Source organism: Panthera uncia, chromosome B4 (assembly GCF_023721935.1).
Source record: "Panthera uncia isolate 11264 chromosome B4, Puncia_PCG_1.0, whole genome shotgun sequence".
NCBI lineage: Eukaryota > Metazoa > Chordata > Mammalia > Carnivora > Felidae > Panthera > Panthera uncia.
In genome coordinates, this window is record NC_064809.1 from 19,015,595 (window position 1) to 19,037,209 (window position 21,615).

At 39.4% G+C, this 21,615-nt stretch overlaps 1 protein-coding gene across 11 annotated transcripts in view; it reads right to left on the minus strand.

The window, feature by feature from the left end:
* NEBL (nebulette) overlaps positions 1 to 21,615 on the minus strand; it is a 358,160-nt gene that overhangs the window by 98,550 nt on the left and 237,995 nt on the right. For 2 of the 11 annotated variants that reach the window (XM_049626926.1, XM_049626933.1), the window contains exons 1-4: positions 10,034 to 10,714; positions 9,871 to 9,942; positions 3,069 to 3,173; positions 1,302 to 1,412 (exon numbers count right to left, since the gene is read on the minus strand). The exons of 2 other annotated variants lie outside the window; for them this stretch is intronic. In XM_049626926.1, coding sequence (XP_049482883.1) covers positions 1,302 to 1,412; positions 3,069 to 3,173; positions 9,871 to 9,942; positions 10,034 to 10,111 — 366 coding nt within the window. In that variant the 5' untranslated portion in view covers positions 10,112 to 10,714. Of the gene's footprint in view, positions 1 to 1,301; positions 1,413 to 3,068; positions 3,174 to 9,870; positions 9,943 to 10,033; positions 10,715 to 12,503; positions 13,344 to 21,615 lie in introns of those variants that run through there. 7 more of the 11 variants (XM_049626928.1, XM_049626923.1, XM_049626927.1 and 4 more) reach the window with 6 other exon arrangements.

Sequence of the window (21,615 nt, forward strand, 5' to 3'; positions counted from 1 at the left end):
TCCGAAGGAAGAAGTAAACTTTTTGAATACGAAAAACAGTGGTAAAAAGAGGTGATAACAGTGTGTGGTTAACAACCCAGACCCTGGATCCACATTCATGTGCTGGCTTTGCCATTTATTGGCTGTGTGAGCTCAGGTAAGTTCCTTAGCTCCTCTGTTTCAGGTTCCACATCTCCGAAGTGAGACTTTCTCACAGAGTATAGTTATGGGGATTATGTGATGCAAATATATGCAGAGAACGGCCCCGGACACACAGGAAGCACATCTATGTGTTCACTATTATTTTTAACCTAAAATGTAGCATAAAGTTTACGTATGAACTATGTAAAAGGAAACATTTCCTTACCAAAGGAATCAACAAGTTCAACAAAATCCATTTTACAAGTATTTACTGAATATCCCCCTGTCTGCCAAGGAATATTCTAAGGTCGGGGGTCGAACAGAGAACAAGACATGTGAGGTCCCCGCTCTCATGTCACTTAGGGAACCAGTAACAGATTAATGAAGTTAAAACATTAAAAAAACAAACAAACCGTGCGATGAAGAAAACGAAACAGTAAGTGGGTGAGAGAGAGGTGGAATACTCTATTTTGAAGTTCTATTTTAAGAAATACAACAAACGAAATGCATTACATATTCCTTATGTCTCAATGTACAAAAGGGGGAAATTACTCTTCTGGATTCAAAAGGGGCTTATAGGATGACAGTCCTTAATTTCCCCTGCACCGCGCAACCACTGAAATGGCTACTTCCAGCTGAGGTACTCTACGTGGAAACCATAATCCACGGACAAGGAAATTTAGGAACCTCTTGCCTAACGGAGGAAGCACAGGCCTGTGGATTCTGAATTTAACCATTAACCCTTTAATATTTGCTGTAAGATGTCAACCTAAGTAAGCTGTCCTAATTAGATTACACTTTTCTCTATTAAGAGTTGTGACTGGGATTAGGAGAAACAGCATCGGGTGATGACAGATTTGCCTGTCCTTTTCATGTTCTGTAACTCCACCAGTGACTAGTGACAGCACATCAATGAGCAGCTTCTAATTTTCATTCAGTATGTGAGACCCAAGATAAACAACCTTTTTGCTAAATATATTTAAGTATACATTTTAAATATTTTAAATATTAATATATTTTAAGATACTAATTATATTAAGTTAAACTCATATATGTCTATGATTAATATATATAATTATATATAATAAATAATATATAATTATAAACATAATAAATATAATATATAATATATACAAATATATATATATATATATAATTATAACAATTTAGGAAAACCACACCTCACTCTGAAGCTGGGTAACTTCTCTTGCAAAGACACTATCAATTGTGGCTGGCATCTGCCTATACAGAGAATTGGAAAGATTCTTCTTAATGGCGCCTTTGTATTTTGCCTACAGAGGGGGAAAAAGGGAAAAAAAATAAGTATTACTTTTTTTTTCACTGTGAATATTGAAAGAGAATAAAAGGCAACTTTCTTCAGGAACAGAATTAATTTAAAAACCCGAAGACCATTTGAACCTTAGATACTAGGCTGAAGAACATATTCCGAAGAGAGATAAATCCAATGTATCGCGGACAAAGCTTTAAATGAGACGCTCAAGGAAATAATGACTATTTTTCTATTTAAACCCGTGCACATTTCTAAAAGTAAATCTGTTTGTATATATTGAGAGTTTCAAATGTTTGATCAGCAAAGAAAAACATGAGAAAAATGAGACAAGTGAGCTATTCCAGAAAACACAAGTTGTTAGAGTGTACTGTCTAGAACCCGAATGCACAGTGTTCCTTTATTCAAATGTTTTTAACCTCCTTCTACCACGACTGCAGCAGGGATTGGGGTGGGGGGTGCGGTGAGGGTGCTGTTTCTGCGCCTTCCCACCTCCAATCTGCACACGACTAATGAATGTGATCCCAAACATTCATTACTCATAAAAAGAAAGACTCATTTCATTCACCGTCTCCCTCAGGAAGATTAGGTTCAAAGTAACACAACAGATTGTCCACTTCCTTTTTTTTTTTTTTTTTTTTTTTTTTTTTCTTTTTTCCTTGCTCTGCAGTTAACTCCTTCAGGAAAAAGAATCCATCAGGAATTAAAGACATCAAGAGAGTCTCTGCACCAGAGAAATAACAGCTAACGCAAACAAACAAAACCACGTTTCTCCACACTCTATAGCTCCCACTCGGGGCTAGATTTGAGCGTGGGTTTATCAAGCGTAGACAAGGTGTAAACCTCGTGTTCTCACGACTCTTTGGAGTTGGGTGTTTAATAAAAGAAAATTTGCCAGTTCCCAAAATGTTTTCACGTGAGGGAAAATAATCCCAAGAACATCATGTTGATCTTCTTCCAACATAGCTGACGAAACACTAGAGGTCAGTCAATTACAATATGATTTCACTCATCCTCGTTTCACATTTATCTTTTCTAAGTGATCTAGTCACAGACTACAGAAATGCCTTCTCACAGATATCATTGTTAATAGTGTGCTTTATAATGCAGAATAAACTGTAGCTTGAAATGCTCTCAGAAAGAGACTATATGATTTTTCAGCTGGAAAATGAATGGAGTGCATTTCTCACTCTGTGATTTCGTAAGTGTCTCTGTTGAACTGATCCTACTCAAAAATGGTTGAAATTGATTTAAAATTACTTACCAAAGACACTACATTGTATAGAATCAGCTGGTAAATTTTACTGATTTTCAAAATGATATTCAACAATTTATATCTAATACACCTCTCCGGAAATAAAATAATGGAACTTCTAAAACAATTTTTCCAGGACTTTCTACCTATTGAATAAAATCTTTCTTTTCAAGAGTAATCCTACATACATATGAAAGAGCTGGAGTCAAAATAGAGACATATATAATAAAATATGTCAACCTTAGAGTTAATTGACATTGTGTGTAGAATGACATGATTATATAGATATTGCCAACATTCAGTGGTGCTCTCAAAACTATTATTCTCTAATTTTAACGCATAGACTTTTATCTACACAAACAGAAAATGAAAATGCAAGCCATTCTGAAAGTTTGGGTGCCTTACCTCGGAAATAAAAGCACCAATATTTTTTACATGGTTTAGCATGGGCGTGTCAGGCACAAACGTACACTTGTCCTTAGACTTTTTATATTCTTCTTTATAATGAATCTAAAAGAGAGAATAACTGACATAAGACAAGAAAGAGGAAAAACCATTTGAATGGTCCTTTTTTGAACAGGAGAATGAGAATTACTTGAGAAAGCCCGTTTTCTGAAGGAAATACTCAAATGAGGAATAATGCTCGACACCAGCCAAGTCACATACACAGGTATCTAACACAGACCTGCAAGGGTGATGAGACACAGGACAGAAAGACTGTTGCTTAAGTAAGTAAGCATCCCGTTATCATCAAGGGTCACATTGGTGGACTCCCGTTGACCGTGGGTCCTGTCTGCCCGGCTTGCTCAGCCTATTACCACACACTCCTCTTTCATTCGACAGGTGTCCTAGTTTATCGTTACTTTCAAGCCCCTGACGACACAGTTAAGCCTACATCAAACAGAAACTTAGCTGCCTACCTCTAGGCTTAGAACAAGTAGCCATCGGGAGGGATGTAACCAATTAACAAGGAGCAGCAGAAACCAAAGAAGTGGAGGTTCCCGTTAGCATCATTCCGTGCTGGATTAGAGGAAGGGGCTCAAACTGTGGCCACGATGAGCTTCCTTTACTGATTAATTCTGCTCAAATCAAACTTACCGAATTTATGAGCACCCACAGGCCTCCCCAGCTGCCTCCCCTCCCCCGACAGGAGCAGACGGTGCCCTGAAAGCTTGCCACCTGGTGGAGGAGACCACTCCAGAATGCCACGGGCAGGCAGGTGCCTGAGACAAAGGCCAGAGAGGCTGAGCTGAGCACGCGCATCTGTTCTCTCACCCCCCCACCCCCCGCAGTAAAATGAGTCAGTCCTTTCCCCTTAAGGAGGGGCCAGAATTGTCACTCTGCGGGTAGACCCTGCAGGAACACATGAGCTGAAAAGAAGTCAGGATCTGTGGACAAGGCCCTGTCCGCCCTGCCACACCAGTTGCCACCCGATCTGAAAACTGGCGAGGCAAAATTTATGACTAGTTGAGAGGATGAAGGTAATTTGCTACAGGTTGCATCACCCTGTAATAAAGTCATGTTTGGCTACCCAACACTGTAAACGCTTTGGCTGAAAAACACGTCCCAGTTCGGATCATACATTACATGGTCTCCCTAATTAGAACCTAAAAGTGAAGTTCAGTTGAATACCTACCTGGTTCCTCAAGGACACGACTAACACTGCTCTTGCACATTAGCATTACCTAGAGATATTACCACGTGTCAACCTGATGTGAGGGACGTAATTTGACCTGGGGTACGACCAGATATGAACGTACTAAGTAAAGTTATTTCAAAATACCGTGTCTCACGGCTGCGACTCAGGTATCAGACGCCTACCGCGTTAAACATTTGCTTTGTTCCTGAAATCAACATTGGAACATATTTATCTTATCTGAGCACTAAATTACCTTTTTTCTTCTCAGAGATTAGCCATAATTTTAGGTCTCTGCAAATCACCCTCCTCAGCCACCAGTAATTAAACCGTTAATGGCAGTATGATAAATAGTAGGCTATTTTGATCATAAGGAGAAAAAAAAAAAAAGTAGCCCCGTTATATAATTAAGTGTGAGAGAAAAGAACCTATCATTAGGCTTAAGTTTGGCTCATTATTTTTATCTTTTGCCACCACATTCTTCACTGCAGTGGTATGCACTATGGCTACGGGCCTCCCGATAAGCTCTGACCTGAGCAGAATGTTCAGGACAAGCGCACAGGATAAGGGTGAAGTGCTTCCTTCCTTCGCTGTGCAGGCAAATGGTTCAGTCTTAAGTGGGATCCCCGTTCCTTTCTTTGGTCTTTATTGAAAAGATACACACACACACACACACACACACACACACACGGACACGTATGATTTGCTTATGGACACTCATATTGTACTTGTAGTGAATTTTACAACATGAGTGACAAGAAGCAAATGACTTAAAGTTTTATCTAAAGAATGTCACGTATTGTTAGCCTTCCTATACCGGGATCGTAGAAAAAGCTAGAAGAAAGGGAACTACACCTATAAGGGACACAAAATCCTAGGGGAAATAAAACACTGAGTCGACAGCTACTTCCTAATATGGCCATGGCCCCATTTATTGGCTAGATTGCCTATGCGACCCGTTTCTTTTCCAATAACAGAACTCAAATGTATTTATGAGAGTAGCCAGGCCCCTGTCTGAGTGTCAGAGGACGAATTGCTCTAAACCAGCCATGTTTTGCTCCCTCCCCTTGGCAAGTGAGCGGCCTCCCCTGCTGCCCAGCTCTGGCCAGGGGACATTTGTAGAAGTCTTCCCAGCAGTGTCCCTGGTGTCTCTGGAATAAAGGGGAGAGACCTCCTGGCACAATCCCTTGACATTTTGCTCGTCTACCTTCTTCCTTCCCCCGTCACAGGGATGCAACAGCAGTGGTGTCATCAGAAGGTCATCAAACTAATGATGACAAAGCAGAGGGAAAGGAACCTGAGAGACTGACAACATCCACTGTACCAAGACTGGACCCTTACCTCCAGGTGTCATTATGTGAAAATAAAAAACCGCACCTATTTGTTAAGCCTCTGTGCTAGGGTTTGCCTATTACTCGTGGCCATCTTGCACTCATAACCGAGATCCTGTGCAAGTTACTTTCCGGTTTTTTAAATTCATTTTAGAAAGAGAGAGTGAGCAGTGGGCAAAAGCAGAGGGAGAGAGAGAGAATGCCAAGCAGGTTCCATGTTCAGTGATGAGCCTGATGCAGGGCTCAATCCCACAGCCCTGGGACCATGACCTGAGCCACAGTCAAGAGTCGGATGCTCAACCGACTGAAGCACTCAGGCGCCCCCATCCAAGTTCCTTTCTAACTGAGGGGGGGGAAAGGTGGGAAAAGTTGATGACTTAATAATCAATAAGATACCCCAAGTATTTAGCTTCTGCTCTGACCATGCCCAGGAATCCTGCCATGTCTCAACTACAGTTAGAGTTAAATCTGTTCACTTAGCCCAGTCTCTTGGCATGAGGTTAGCTAATGGCTGAACGTGGATGACAAATGTAGAAATGTCCGAGGATACTTCCTTGTTAAGGCGCTCAACCAAAAGTACAGACAAAGTCTTTTCTCAAATGGAACCATATTGGCTAAATGCAGCAAACCCTGGAAGAAAGAACTGTGGCCCCATCACTGTGAGGTGGGGGGTGTGGGGGACACTCATAAGCAAATCTGCTGTCCCAGACTCTCTTCACACAGTCGGGGCTCTCTCTGGAGGGGTTGCCACGGAATCTAATGTTTTCAGCGCTGGAAGGATTTACCCACAACAAACAATGCCCAGTTGCCTGGAAAATGTTCTTTCTGCTGCCATGCAAGTGAACACCCTCGGAAGGTTTGAACCAAAACACTGAGTCACAGGCTTTGTGCAGATGTGGCTGCGCTCGCTCAGCAGAAACTCTTGCTGCCTAATTTGCAAGAAACGTACCAAAACATCCCCTTTAACCTAGTATTTTTTTATGACCACCTCACAAAAGGCCACTAGATCAATGATTCTGATGGCTCAATAGCCAGGTTTGACAGGTTTGACGTAGTCAAAGAATTCATTGGATAGTTGACTAACAGGCCTAGAGAGAGAGAATGAGAGAGGGAATATCTTGGAGAAATAAAAAGCATTCCATAGTTAACAGAAAAATAAAAGAGGTGGCCTCAGAGGACCAGGTGTCTTTAAGATTGGGAAGTGAGTTCCATAGAGGGAAACTGTACAATATGAGCAGGGCAAGTGAAAGGCGGAAACTAGGTGGAACCAAAAACCAAACTGAAAAACGGCCTCACACTTTATTCACACAGTGAATGAAGTGGCTGTTTCGTAATATACCTTACTTTTTAACCAAACTTCTAAAAACTAGAACTTTTACTTGGTCCAGAAAGTGTACATTAAAATTTGTCTTTAAAAATGATTGTCCGAACTCCTCTTTTCATTTTTGTTTTAGAAGCAAAAGAAGTAGGAGCACCGGGGTGGCTCAGTCAGTTAAGCGTCAGACTTCGGCTCAGGTGGTGATCTTGCAGTTTGTGAGTTCGAGCCCCGCACCGGGCTCTGTGCTGACAGCTTGGAGCCTGGAGCCTGCTTTGGATTCTGTGTCTCCCTCTCTCTCTGCCCCTCCCCACCTCTCAAAAGTAAAAATAAATAGAAAAAAAAAAAAAGAAGTAACTGTCCAGATGATTCCTTGGTAAATATATAAATTCCAAAAATTAAGCCAGTACCTTAAGACACACAGAATTCTATTTTGAAACAAAATATGAACATGTACACAGATATAAATTAGGCCACAGTCTATGATCTAAATATGTAAGTAATAAAGATATTCTGCTATGCCGCACAGATCTATAATATACAAAACTTACGGCCACGTGTTTGATTTTTCCTGCATAGAAGTGAAATAACATGGCTTTGGCTTTTGCAAAATGATAGAAAGCCATGCCCCTCACCATCAGGTCGGTTTAAAAGTCACTGAAAAATGGGGCACCTGGGTGGCTCAGTCAGTGAGGCGTCTGACTCTTGGTTTTGGCTCAGGTCATGATCTTGTGGTTTCGTGAGTTCGAGCCTTATGTGGGGCTCTGTGCTGACAGTGAGGAGGCCGCTTGGGATGCCCCTCCCCCACTCGCACTGTCTCTGTCTTTCTCAAATAAATGAACTTTAAAAAAATAAATAGGGATAAATAAAATAAAATTAAATTAAATTAAATTATAAATAAATAAATAAATAAATAAATAGGGGCGCCTGGGTGGCTTAGTTGGTTAAGCGTCCAACTTCAGTCAGGTCATGATCTCACAGTCTGTGAGTTCGAGCCCCACGTCGGGCTCTGTGCTGACAGCTCAGAGCCTGGAGCCTGCTTCGGATTCTGTGTCTCCCTCTCTCCCTGCTCCTGCCCCACTCATGCTCTGCTTCTCTCTCCTTCAAAAATAAATAACATTTAAAAAAAATTTTAAAAACAAAAATAAATAAATAGTCACTGAGAAATTATCTCATCCAAAATAACTCCAATAAAATCACCTGCTAACTGAAGTTGCCACCTCCGTGCCAACGGTTTATATAATTTAGCTCATCCACAATTCTGTTTTAATAAAAAACGTAACAATGCTGGAAGATGTACTGTTTCCAGAGTTCTGGAACTTAGGGTTTTCAATGGTAGCATTACTATCAGCAATACTAGAGTAATAAATAAGAGTAAAACTAAGATAAACTTTGCACGGAAATCCACAGTGAGAGAAAGCACAGCAGAGTAGCTAAGGCCCAAAGGGCTTTGTGTTTACTCCTTGTCCCCGCTGCTTAACTGTGTGACCCAGCAAGACATGAACCTCTCTGAGCCTTCGTTTCTTCACCTCGAAAGTGAGAAAAACGATGGAATCTACGTCAGACGCCGCTGTGCCTGTCACTCAAGTAAATCTTAACTAGGCTGATGGATTCGTTGTTGTCATCGTTTTATCATTCTTACGGTTTTACGGGGAACTTTCACATGCGGTAGCTTAGGACTATTAAGTAATAGCACAAAGAAATACTCCATTTAAAATCCAATTACATTACACGTCAAATATATGGAAGTCGTATGATTCCCACCATCCTCTGGCTCTTTCTGACCAACCACAGGGAGTCAGAGTTATATCTAAAATGGGACAGAATGGATACAGACATAAATTTACAGACTCAGGAGTTAATAACAGCTAACATCTCTTGAGTGCATACAATGTTCGAGACAGTTCACTAAACATTTCAGACGCGTTACCATGACCTAATCTTACCGTAATAGATGGTGTCCTTGAGGAACTGAGCCCAGTCAGCCCAGACCCTGCCAGCACACTACCCCACTTCCCTGGATTGACCGCCTTCGAAAACAAACATTTGCAAATATTCTGATCACTTTGCTCATTCACTACCACGGAAATGGCCAGTATTGGGCTCGCTTCTCTACAGCCCCGGGCACCTATTCACCTCTGTACTGGCAAATAGTTGACAATCGTTTTAATGAGGATCTAAATGCTCTTCCCTGGTGGGCAACCCTTTTTCCTTGGGCTTCTAGAATTCTAGCTTCCATATTTACTGGTTTACCAATACATAATTACGTGTGTGTTAAATAATTCTACAATCCTAAGATTCCCTGGAGATATAATAGAAGCTGATCTCAGTTAATGAAAAGAGTCACAAGAAAAATGCTTCTTTTTTTACTCATACCATCATCATCTAGTTCAGAGTTCTTAACATGCCGCTCGGTAATCCATAAATCCAAAATTGTAAACGCACACTATGTATATACAAGTATATATATGGTTTGTTTTCCTGGTTTGGAAATAGTTTAGAAAACTATTGCATTTCTCAAAGTCCTCAAAAAATTCCCCAAATGTTTTCTAAACCTCCATTCATTTAGACAGAGATCCTCCCGAAACAAATTACACCACCGTACAAACTAAGAAGGCTTTGGGGTTCGCACAAGGAAAGTGCTCTGAAATTCAATGCTTTATGATTTCATGCCAGAGTGACAACGAAATTCATAAGGGACAGCATTCTGGATTAGGAACACGGACACCTGCTCCCTACAGAAATTCTCTGAATAGGTGACCTTGAAGGAATCAGCGAAAACTTCTGGACTTAGTTTCTATGATCTGAAAAACAATTGTGTTTTAACAGAGGATTTCAATGTTCGTCCCCAACTCGATGATTCTGTGACATAATAGTGCCATACACACAGTGCAAAGGAAGACAAAAATTACTTAAGCCACTTACGTCACTAATGAGTTTGGTGCATTTTCTGGCCAATTCCATGCTGAGGTCTTCAATCACAGGCTTAAAGAATACCTGTCCAGAAAAACAAGGAAAGGAGACATTTTTTCTAACGATCAACTTTGAGAAACAAATACCCTTCCTCGGCAGATGCCTTCCTACTCACCGTGTCTTCATTTTCTTCTTCCCCTGTTTTTTCCTCTTCAGCTTCATCGTTTACATCCTCAAATACAGGGACCCCCATTTTTACTTTTTACATCTAGAGGTGCTTTGTTTTGTTTTGTTTTTCTCATTCACTAGGACAGCCCCTTTTTCTGTACTTCAGCACCCTTGAGACCTTGGAGTCTCCGGTGTTCGGGCAGAAATGTCCTTGCCCAGGCCTCGTCCCAATTTAGCTTACACTTCACTCTCCTTATCACAACCGCATGTGAGTGGATAGAACAGGATTGCGGAGGCCGGCCAGGGCCAGCCTCTCAAGTGGAAATACCACTTTAACAGGCAAAATTCGGCTTCGTGACCTTTTAAAGTCAACATTCTTTAAACTTGGAAAGGAATCCGAAAGAGACCATTTATTTCTATTTCGCCAATTTAATGCATTCATACAATAGTTTGAAAGAGACTTAACGATCTTTTTCTGGGAACACGACTCAGCTATAACACTCCAGATAGCACAGTCAAAAGCCTGTTATCTCGAAGATTTCTCGACTCCATCTAAATAAAGCTTTCACTGGAATATCAGACATAGCTCTCGTTTGGTATATATAGTGAATCTGGATCATTCAAACTCATTTCATTAACCTAAGTTACTTTTTTATGAGACAAACACATACTTCTCACATTCTAAAAAGTACTAGCTTTAAATTAGCTGATTAAAGGCTAGTAATTTATTATGAAAAGCCCTTTGAACCACTTCAAAGAATCTATTCTGAGTTAATTATGACCGTTAATCTTATATTGCTATTGTATTATTTTAATTGTAAACATCATTAAACATGAGAAGTCGCAGTTAACATGGGTTGATATATCATTTAAGAATTCTAGAAACATCATTGTTTCAAAAACATAATAATCGTGCTCCTCCAATTCGGCCCATTGTGTCAATTTTTACAAATTCACCAGTTTTTATATTATAAAATATTCACTTTTTATATATTCCTCAATGTGTACTACATTCTTGGAAAAGTTTGGAAAAAATAAATTATAATGGTATTTATAATGTGGTGTCATCAATTATATAATTAAAAATATATTTCTCAAAAAAATTCTTTATTGTCAATTTAGGCGATCCTAAGGCTCTATACAACTCATAATTTATCATTTTGATTATTCAAATTCTAGGGTAAATTAAGTTTCACAAAACCATAACATAACAGTGTTGGACATAAAAAAAAAAAAAATCTCCCGGTGTATAATGAAATCAATTATAAAATACAACTTTACTCAAAATATTTTGTTCTAAGTAGCCAAGTATAATGCTATTTTCTCTTGATATCATATCTAGTTTTCAATTTTCTTAAAGAAATTGCTTTGGCTTTACCTAAACTAAAAATTCTGACATGAAATATATCCTAAACAGTCATCATGTATAGATTATTCCTCGAATTGTCTTCCATGAGGCTAAAGTTCCACAGAATACTCTGGAGAAAAAAGGGGTTTTCTTACACAAATGTGCTTGGAAAAACCTGTATTCTAATTTCTATCCCTATCACTTGGAGATCCACATGGCATAATGACAAATCAGAAACTCCCAAGAAGACCCACAACGAAAAACACTATTTAGCTCTCCTTAATCCAGCATTTCTGAAACATGAAATCCTATTCATCTAATCTAATCTAATCTAATCTAATCTAATCTACCTATTTACCTACCTACTTATTTTTTAATGATGCCCAAGCTCCAGAAAACTAACATTCTTCTGTGAAGTATTACTTAGGGAAACATTATCCTACTCTGAAAAAAAAAAAATGTTGTATTCTAGAATAGTTGTTTGTCTTTTCACAAATTGGTTTTTTTATTTTATTTTTATTTATTTTTGGGAAAGAAACAGAAAGCAAGTGGGTGGGGGGGGGTGGGTGGCAAGAGAGAAGGAGACAGAATCCCAAGCAGGCTCCAAGCTGTCAGCACAGAGTCTGATGCGGGAATCGAACTCACAAACTGTGAGATCATGACCCGAGCTGAAATCAAGAGTCGGACGCTTAACTGAGCCACCAGGCGTACCCTGAAATGATTTTTGATACAGGCTAAGTTAATGGCATCACATATCCTGCTTACTAGCAAAATGCCAAAAAGAAGTCCCCCAGGACCGATGAATTTGGAAACCTTTACTTTTAAAATAACAACTCTGTTATTTTAAACATGGCTGTGTAGAGAATTCGACAAGGAAATTCTCTGTGTGTTAGATTTGTTCCGTAAAGGAGCAGAATGTGTGAACTCTGTTTCTCTCAAGTCTTCTGCCAAAAGACTGTTCTAATATTCCATAGAAGATCTATTACATTATCTTTATTTGGAAATGGGGAAGAGCCATTTCTATGAGCTTTGCTAACAAACTTCTAGAAGTGTAGGGAGAACATCCTGCCAGAACTACTTAAGATGACTTGTGTTGTTCACAGTGACATCCATTCCCCACGCAAATTACCTTCAGTGGACTTCAGCGGCTGCTATTTTCTCATTTCCCATCGTGTAATAAGTTCTTATTGACTCTCCACTGTGCTGGAAGAAAATAATTTGTTGAGATTACGCACAGAAGTTTTGAAAGCAAAACCAAACACCATATGCAATGTAAACACAAATTTTCCATTTGAGATTTTAGAGTCAGAATTTTAAAGCCACAGGGATCCTGAAGAAATCAATGTTACTAAAAGCTCGCTCTTTTATTTTTTTATTTTTTATTCTTAATGTTTTTATTTATTTTTGAGACAGAGAGAGACAGAGCATGAGCAGGGAAGGGGCAGAGAGAGAAGGAGACACAGAATCCGAAGCAGGCTCCAGGCTCTGAGCCATCAGCACAGAGCTCGATATGGGGCTCGAACTCACAGACTGAGATCATGACCTGAGCCGAAGTCGGATGCTCAACCGACTGAGCCACCCAGGCGCCCCAAAAAGCTCGCTCTTTTACAGAGGACAAAATGAAGATCAAGAGAAATTAATTATCTGTCTCATTCACAAAGGTATTCAATGGAACACCGGGACCAGAACTCACTGGAGCTTTGTTCTTTCATTCAACTAAGGGCTGCCATGCCAGGCACTGTGCTTGGTGCTAGGGATGCAATGATGAGTAAAGCATTCTCTGTGCTAAGATAAGGCAGGAAATTAAAAAAAAACAAAAAACTATTATTTATAACATGCTAGATGACCTCCCTCCTCAATGGATTCTTTGGCATGCAACATACGTTATTCCTGTTGATTGCATGTATCTTTTTTCCCCCTTTCACCTGTAACTATAATATAAAATTCATGTAGTTTTCTTTAAAACATGTTAAGCACCTGGGTGGCTCAACAAGTCAAGCAACCGACTTCGGCTCAGGTCATGATCTCGAAGTTCATGAGACAGCCCTGCGTCAGGCTCTGTGCTGACAGCTCAGAGCCTGGAGCCTGCTTCAGATTCTGTGTCTCCCTCTCTGCCCCTTCCCCAATCACGCGCTGCTCTGTCTCTCTGCCCCCCCCCCCCACCCTGCTCACGCTCCGTGTCTTTCCCCCCCTCTCTCTCTCTCTCTCTCTCTCTCTCTCTGAGTAAACATTAAAAAAATTTTTTTACTATTTTTTTTTTAAATAAAGCCTTGCACTTTATCACAGCAAAGCTCTGTTGTCAATAGCTCCCAAATGTGACTTGGGGAATAAGAAGGAAGTTCTTCATAGATAGCTATCATGTTTCAAAATTCCCTATTGTCCTCTTTTTCTTTTTTTTAAACCAAGTTAAATGTTGTGTTTTAACATATGTTTTCACCTTGGGACACGCCAATAAGAGAGTGTCTGAAAAACCGCTAATCCCTTCTACTTATCGTGTACTTCATTTACGTTGCCTACCTTTTACTCCATGCCCTGATACAGAATGAGAGCAATGTGGGGATCACACTGTTTCTGGCAAGGCCCTCTCCTTCCCCAGGTCTGCCTCTCCCACACCCTCTAAGGCAAATTTTTTAATCCCTCTCCACCCTAATTCTCCATAGTTAACTCGAAAAACCAAATTGCCAGAAGTTAACAAAAGCAAAGCAGTTTAAAAATAGCAAAGCCCCTTACAAACACAAGATTTGTCAACTATCCAACAAAGGCACACAGCTGCAGGAAAAGCACTCGGTACGAAAGGGTCTTCTCATTTGAAAGGGTAAGACTCTATCACATCGATATGTTTTTAAAGGCCAGAGGGGCATCGTCATTCCTCACAGTCTAAAGATAGGAGCTAACTTGCATGGTACAATACAGAAGTCCTGAATCTGCTTAGAGTTTGATGCTTTTGTGCAAGCAAATGTGTTTCCATGGCAACTTCCACGTCCCAGGGGTGATTCAGGTCTCTGGGGACAGAGCCCCTGACCAAGGAGACTCTTGTGTTTCATCACCGGCCATGCAGTGCTTTGACTGCTATCGGTATCCTGGTCACATGCAGTAAGGATCTCCCAGAATGTGACAAACGTTTCATACTTAGTTCACTTTTTCCTCTTTTCTCTATAGTGATAGGACACGTGCTTTTCGCCAACACGGTGATGAGTGGGGCTTGCAAATGAAAATCCGTAATAATTAAAATGGAGGTGCAGTTCTGAGTGGAGGAAAACTTACAGAGATCAACTGAATTTTTCCACTTTAAGAATTAATTCAACATGTCTTATTACAAAATATTCTCCCTGATTGGTTAGGTCAGAGAGGAATTGGTTCATCTGACTTGTCCGCCTGTGTTCGCAGTCCATTTAGATACTCATTTTCGGTTGCCTGGGTTTTCTGTTTTGTTTCGTTTTGTTTTGTTTTTATGACTATCCTCCCAGCAGGTTCTTGCTTCTCAGCGGAATCCCTGGTCACTTCGCATTTGCCTCGCATATTTCCTCATTGTTTGGCATCTGTCCAGAAGAGAACTTTACTAAAAGATGAGGGTCTGAAATCGTCTCCTCACACAAGAAACGTAAACTCTCTGGGCACCAAGGTGGCTCAGTCAGGTAAGCGTCCGACTTCAGCTCAGGTCATGATCTCACAGCTCAAGAGTTCAAGTCCCAAGTCGAGTCTGTGCTGACAGTTCAGAGCCTGGAGCTTCCTTCAGATTCTGTGCCTCCCTCTCTCTCTGCCCCTCCCCCACTCGTTCTGTCTCTCTCTGTCTCTCTCAAAAGTAAATAAAAACATTTAAAAAAAATTTTTAAAGAAATGTAAACTCTCTTGGGCAATTTGTCTTCTTTACAAAAAGAGAAGAGCTCTGTTTAATATTAGCCCACTCTATTTTTACAATTTACATTCATTAAGACCATCTTCTCCTTTTTAATGGCCATTTCATTACTGTTTGTTAATTAGAAATCAAAAGAACACAAAGCAACCTGAATAATTGTCACCATTACTAATTACGCCATTAAAATAAGATTTAATAGAGTTGGCTTTTTTGGATTCATATTCCTGCTTTCACAAATAGAGAGGCTACTCACAAATGAGACCTATGTATCCACACTGGTATTGGAGGAGGAGGAAAACAGGAAGCTGCAAACCATTTTTGCACAATGTCCGGGCTGGGTGTAGTTGGAATGCCAAAAATCAAAAGTTATCTATTCCTTTAAATGTATTGACTGGGAACGGGGCGGGGCTATTCTCATTCAGAGTCGACATTAACACAAGCATCCCGTGAACTGAAGGACTTTGGTTTAATTCACTGCTTCCTTGAGACATTAGTTCAGTATGGAACCACAGTGAAGTTAGCTAATCATGCGCTCACTTGCACAAGCCTTCCCGCTGAGAGAAGCTCGAGGTGTGAGTGGCCCCTGTGTGGCTTGTGCCCAGAACCAAAGAGTCCCACATAAATACCTTGCCTGTCCCCAAAAGTATCTCTTTCCTAGAATTTGGTGTGAGCTGTGTCAGGAAAAATTGTGAAAGACTTGGGAAGTGGCACACACTCACACAAATTACCTCCTGTGTTATCTAGTGTTACCTTCTGGCTAATTTGGCCTTTCTCTGTCTTTGAACTGCTTTACAGCAGCATAAAATGTTAAAAACCGATAACAATGCTAATGATGCTTTATCCATGCAAATGCAAATTAATTGTGTCCTGGGGAAAAGCAATTGATTATCGCCTTGTCAATAGGGCCTTTTTGCATTTATTTGTAAATTCATTTCAGCATCCCCGTATTTCTCATATTTGTGCATTCTTCAAATGTACCTTTGACCCAGTCTTAACCTCTTACTGGTGCCCTCATTAATCAATGAGTTAAAATCTCTTAAATGTGTTCATCTTACCTTTCATGAGAATCATGATTTCGCCATTAAAAAAAAATATATCCTCTAACAGATGCAAATGATTTAATCATCCTCGTCGCTTTCTTTTAACATTTGCAAAACTAGAAAGGGAGAAGGTATACTGCTGATTGGCTAAAGCCCTCCTCTCAATTGTGAAATATAGCTGTAACAATTTTGGGTGTTTATTGAAATTAGCTTTTTGTCTTGTTTTGTTTTGAGGTCTGATCTCGCTCGACTATTGGCAAATGCCACACGTGTACTTGTATATATGTACATTCACACACCACACACACACACACACACACACACACACACACCATGCATATGCACTAGAGTAGAGTTAATTCACCACAGCTGCTAGTTCCCTCTTGAAAAGCATACAAGGCTTCAATAAATGCAAAGTCTTAATTATTTCTCACATCTGGAAAAACTTGAATATGAGAGTGGATTTATTGAAGAAGCTCTTTGCTTGGCTGTCAACACCATATCAAGAGCCAGAGAGAGAGTGTGGGGTTGGATCACTGTTGGCAATTCTTTAACTCTTCGGAGATAGATGTTCTACCAATTAATTTATAACATGTCCGAAGCAGGAACACGATTTATGAAAACACAGTAAAGTAAATGATTTCCTAGTCGTTTATGGAGAAAAGCTGTTTTTGTCATGTTTTCAGGGGGGAAATCATGCATTACAATGTGGAAATAATAAGGAAATCCTTAAATCCTAGGAATAAAGGGGAAGGCTTTGGGGTTGTAGATTAAAAAACAGCCAACAGAACAATAATTTACATAAACACACGCAAAACTAGACAATTTGGCCCTTTTGGAGATAGTGGAATAATGTTCCTAAAAGGGGAGTTACATGAGATCATAACAAGGAGATTTAGTAGAAACCAAGGAATGGACAGATCCCTCCTTAGGGAGGATATTTAAGCCAGAATTAGGCAAAGTGATGGGGTTTAGGGAATATATCCAAAGAGCATTTGCAAAGACCCAGAGACAAGAGTTGAAGGAACCAAAAGTTCAACGTCACTGGAGAATACAGTGGAAAGAGCTGAGGGTAGCAGAACAGGAGACCTCAGGGGAGAGACTGACAAGAGTACGTGGGCGGAAATCACTTATCTTAACACAAGAAGCTTAAACCAGTTTGAAGCATGAACCCTTTACAAAGAACACAGTTCCTGGTCAATTAACAGCAGAAACAGCACCTTCACACCCACTCTAGTCCCTTCATATGCCTCAAATTTAATTTCTACCCCTTCATTTTACCGTGAGTCAATTGAAATACTCTGTGTATCTAGAATTTACGAAAATTCATAGTGAAGAAATCTCTCCCAGGTTTACTAGTTTAACAAAGAAAAATATTAAGGGAAATATATTTGTGTTATATACACCCCCAATTAAATGGAATTTATGTCAAAGGTGTTTATAATACAAATTTCATACTTCCACATTTCTTTTTTTAATGTTTATTTATTTATTTTGAGAGAGAGAAAGACCATGAGGAGGGGAGGGGCAGAGAGAGAGGGAGGGTGAGAGACAACCCAAGCAGTCTCCCTGCTCAGCACAGAGCCTGACATGGGACTCAGTCTCACGAACCGTGAGATCATGGCCTGAGACAAAATCAAGAGTCAGACGTTTAACTGACTCAGCCACCCAGGCGCTCCATATTTTCACATCTCCACAATTTCAAGTTTATTTTTGGAATGCACCTCTTTTTCTTCCTTTTTCCTAAATAAGTCATATCAATGTTTCTACTTAAACCTTAAGTATCCAATTACTGTACCTACATTCACTAAGGCTTTGTTTTATCCTGAAATCGTGATTTCATCCGAGTTCTAAGCCAGGGAAAACAACACAAGTGATTCTCACAAGTTCAGAACTTGTGAAGCATTAATTCCTGCATCTTATTCCAACTGTTTCCACGGAGTTTCTTCATGTATAATGCAAAATACAACATAATATCAAAGTAGAATCATAATTAAAGTAAATGTATAATTAAAACAGCTATATAGTGATGTTTGGAAACAATTGGTACCCTTTGAAGAGCGAGAACTAGTTTAACATTATTTGGGGTGATTTCTTATACTTTCTCTTATTATTTAATGTGTGTGTGTGTGTGTGTGTGTGTGTGTGTCTTCATTCATTTACTTCACACATAATTTTGTGTGCATTCTGCAGGCCAGGCACTATTTTAATCTCTTCAAATAATCAATGAACAAAACCAATAAAAATCCCTACCCATCTCTCCTATTTCAATCATATATTCCTTCATCAAATATTTGAATATCTACTTTGTGCCTTGCTCCGTAGTAAGCATTGTGTCCCGAGGTTATTCCAAGTACTGAATGTACATATGACCGTCAATATTCACTGGTATGTTCAGTTAAAAATATGAATTTTCTTAGACTACGAAAAATGCGTTGGGCTTATAAAACCTACATTTTCAACAAAGCAGCATGTTTTAATGAATTTTTATCAATGTGCAAATAATTTATAGATATCAATTTTCTATCCTATTTTTTTTTAATGTTTATTTATTTTGAGAGAGAGAGAGCACGAATGGGGGAAGGACAGAGAGAGAGGGGGACACAGAATCCAAAGCAGGCTCCAGGCTCTGAGCTGTCAGCACAGAGCCAGACGTGGGACTCAAACTCACGAATCGCGCGAGATCATGACCTGAGCCAAAGTCGGATGTTTAACCAACTGAGTCACCCAGGAGCCCCAATTTTCTATCCTATTTTGTACACTATATCTGTAGATGATTTTCTCCATCCTTTTTTTTCCCTCAAATCGTGTGTGGGAAATTTTCCTTCCGAACCCCAATACGCTTGGCATACTTTTGATTTGCCCCTAAAGTGGCATCCTTTGGGCAATGTCTATCTATGATGTTTTAACTATATCAGAAATTATTCGCTGGAGCGGCTCCGTCTAGGAGACCTATAATGTGAGCTCCATATGCAATTTTAAGTATTTTGGTTGCCACATTAAAAAAGAAACATAAGTTACTTTTAATGATGTATGTGATTTCGCTCAATATATCCGGATTATATTCATTTCAGCATGTAATCAACATAAAAAGTACTGGGGTATTTTACATTTTTTTATACGAAGTCTTTGAAATCCAGTGTATTTTCATCTCATATTTGCAGTTCATCCCAATTCAGATGAGCTGTACTGGAGAGTGACCTACCATTGCACATTACAGCTGTACAATAATGTTATAAAAATTGTAAACCATTCGCTATGTTTTTCATTTTAATTGTATATACCTTAAATGTGAAAAAAAAATACATTTAACATTAAACTTCTTAAGAGGAGGGTTTCAGAATCCTAATAAGCAATAAAAACTGCAATCTAATTTCGTTTCCAGACCTACTTAAGTCAGAGTCCCCTGTATGGGGATGTATTGTATTAAAGGTTTCAACGGTTCTTCTAAATAATGAATTAACTCTTTAAATGATGTTTTAATTAACTTCACTGAAGGTGTATTTTCAAAATGCTATCTTGTTTCATTAATGAGAATGACATATTTAAGGTCCCAGCAGTTTTCAGGATAAATAGTCACTCTTTAATTATCTCTCTAATAAATAGATAATTATATGAGTGAATAATAGATATTGACTCTTTCTTTCTCTACTTAAATACAAAAAAAAAAAAAAAAGTCCAGATAGTGAAATATCTTCCACTGGTCCTCCCATTTTTAACTCCTAGAACCTAATTTAAAATATACCAGCAACTGTTTACCAGCTTGGCTTAGTTACCTAAGCCATTGTTATAAAGCAATGTTACAATGATCCTTTGCTAAAGAGGCCTGATGGATCATTTAAAGAACCGAAGTGTCTCACTGAAATGAGATTTTTTTCTATTAAAAACTTTAAATTTTCAAATTCTCAACAGAAAAGCCCTTGAGCAGCGAGAGGAAACACAGTATCTCTCACCTCTGTTCTACAAAGGACCCATGGAACCAGCAAAATGGATATTTTGTAACTGCTAGGATCTTCGATAATATCCAAATGCAATGAAGTGCTTTGAATCAAAAATGCTGTTACATAAAGTGATATCCAAGGACTTAAATTTTACTTGTGTCATCCCTCAGTCAAGAACTCTTAGAAGTCAAGAACTCTTAGGAACTCCGCCTGCTGGGTACTAGGAGAGGGCACAAAAGCACTGTGTGTGTCACAGGATGCCAAGCACCGTGACTGTGGGCTTCACCTATAAAATCCCACTTAATTCTCACACCATCCATTTCACAGATGAGCCACTGGGACCCGGAGAGATAATTTGCTCAAGTTCTCACACTAAGAGATATCAACCCAGGTCCGTATCGCTTCAATCTGTGTAAAATCTGTGGAAACAGGGAACGGGAGAACATTCAATGACTTATTTCTTTCTGCGAGTGATATTATTATTATTTTCTATCCTCTTTTCCAATTTCCAACTTCAAAGTAATTGTCATTGATGACAGTGTCATGGCTGACAGGAAGAGTGCTTGTGGTGTGGGGACAACTGGGTTCCTGTGGCAAAAACGAGACTTCCCAGGAGTCGGAAGCAATGGTAAAGCACATAATAATGAAAGCGTTAGGAGCACTCTTGACCCGGCAAGAACCTAATTGGAGAAGCTTTCCTGATTGTTATTCAATAATGATACATTTATAAGCAGTAGTAAGCTGGAAAAATATTTAACAACCATCTCTCCCAGGGGGAGGAAAGAAGGAAGGAAGGAAGGAAGGAAGGAAGGAAGGAAGGAAGGAAGGACACGGAAGGAACACAACTGACTCAGATGAGCTGACATGAGCCAGAAACACGAAGCACTGCGAGTAACAACAATGAAAAGCCTGCATCTCACAGTGAGTGGACCAAAGGTTGCCAGTAGACCTGAGAGACTAATCTTCCAAACTTTAAACCAGGCATTTCAAGATGCACAGTTATGCCCCAGTGCTATTCTGTCCCATATCTGTATGCTGATGAAATCATGCTAAGAAATAACATTTCAAATTTATCAGAGCAGCCGTTTTTCTTTACTGATGGCCATATACTAAGATCATAAAGTCTGTGTTTGTGTTACTCTTAAAGATAATTCAAATGCATATCAGATACTGTACACACAAACGAAGGAAATGGGATGAAAAGTAATGTAAGAGGCAGATTTTACTGTATTTAAATAGAGTCTCCCCTTTCTACATAACTGCCTTGATACCCAAAAAGATTTGACGAGTTTTCCTTTAATGCAATTCAATGCATAACTGTTTAAACAGTATGGAGTTTCCTCAAAAAATAAAGATAGAAACACCATATGACCCAGCAGTTCCACTTCTGGGTACTTATCTGAA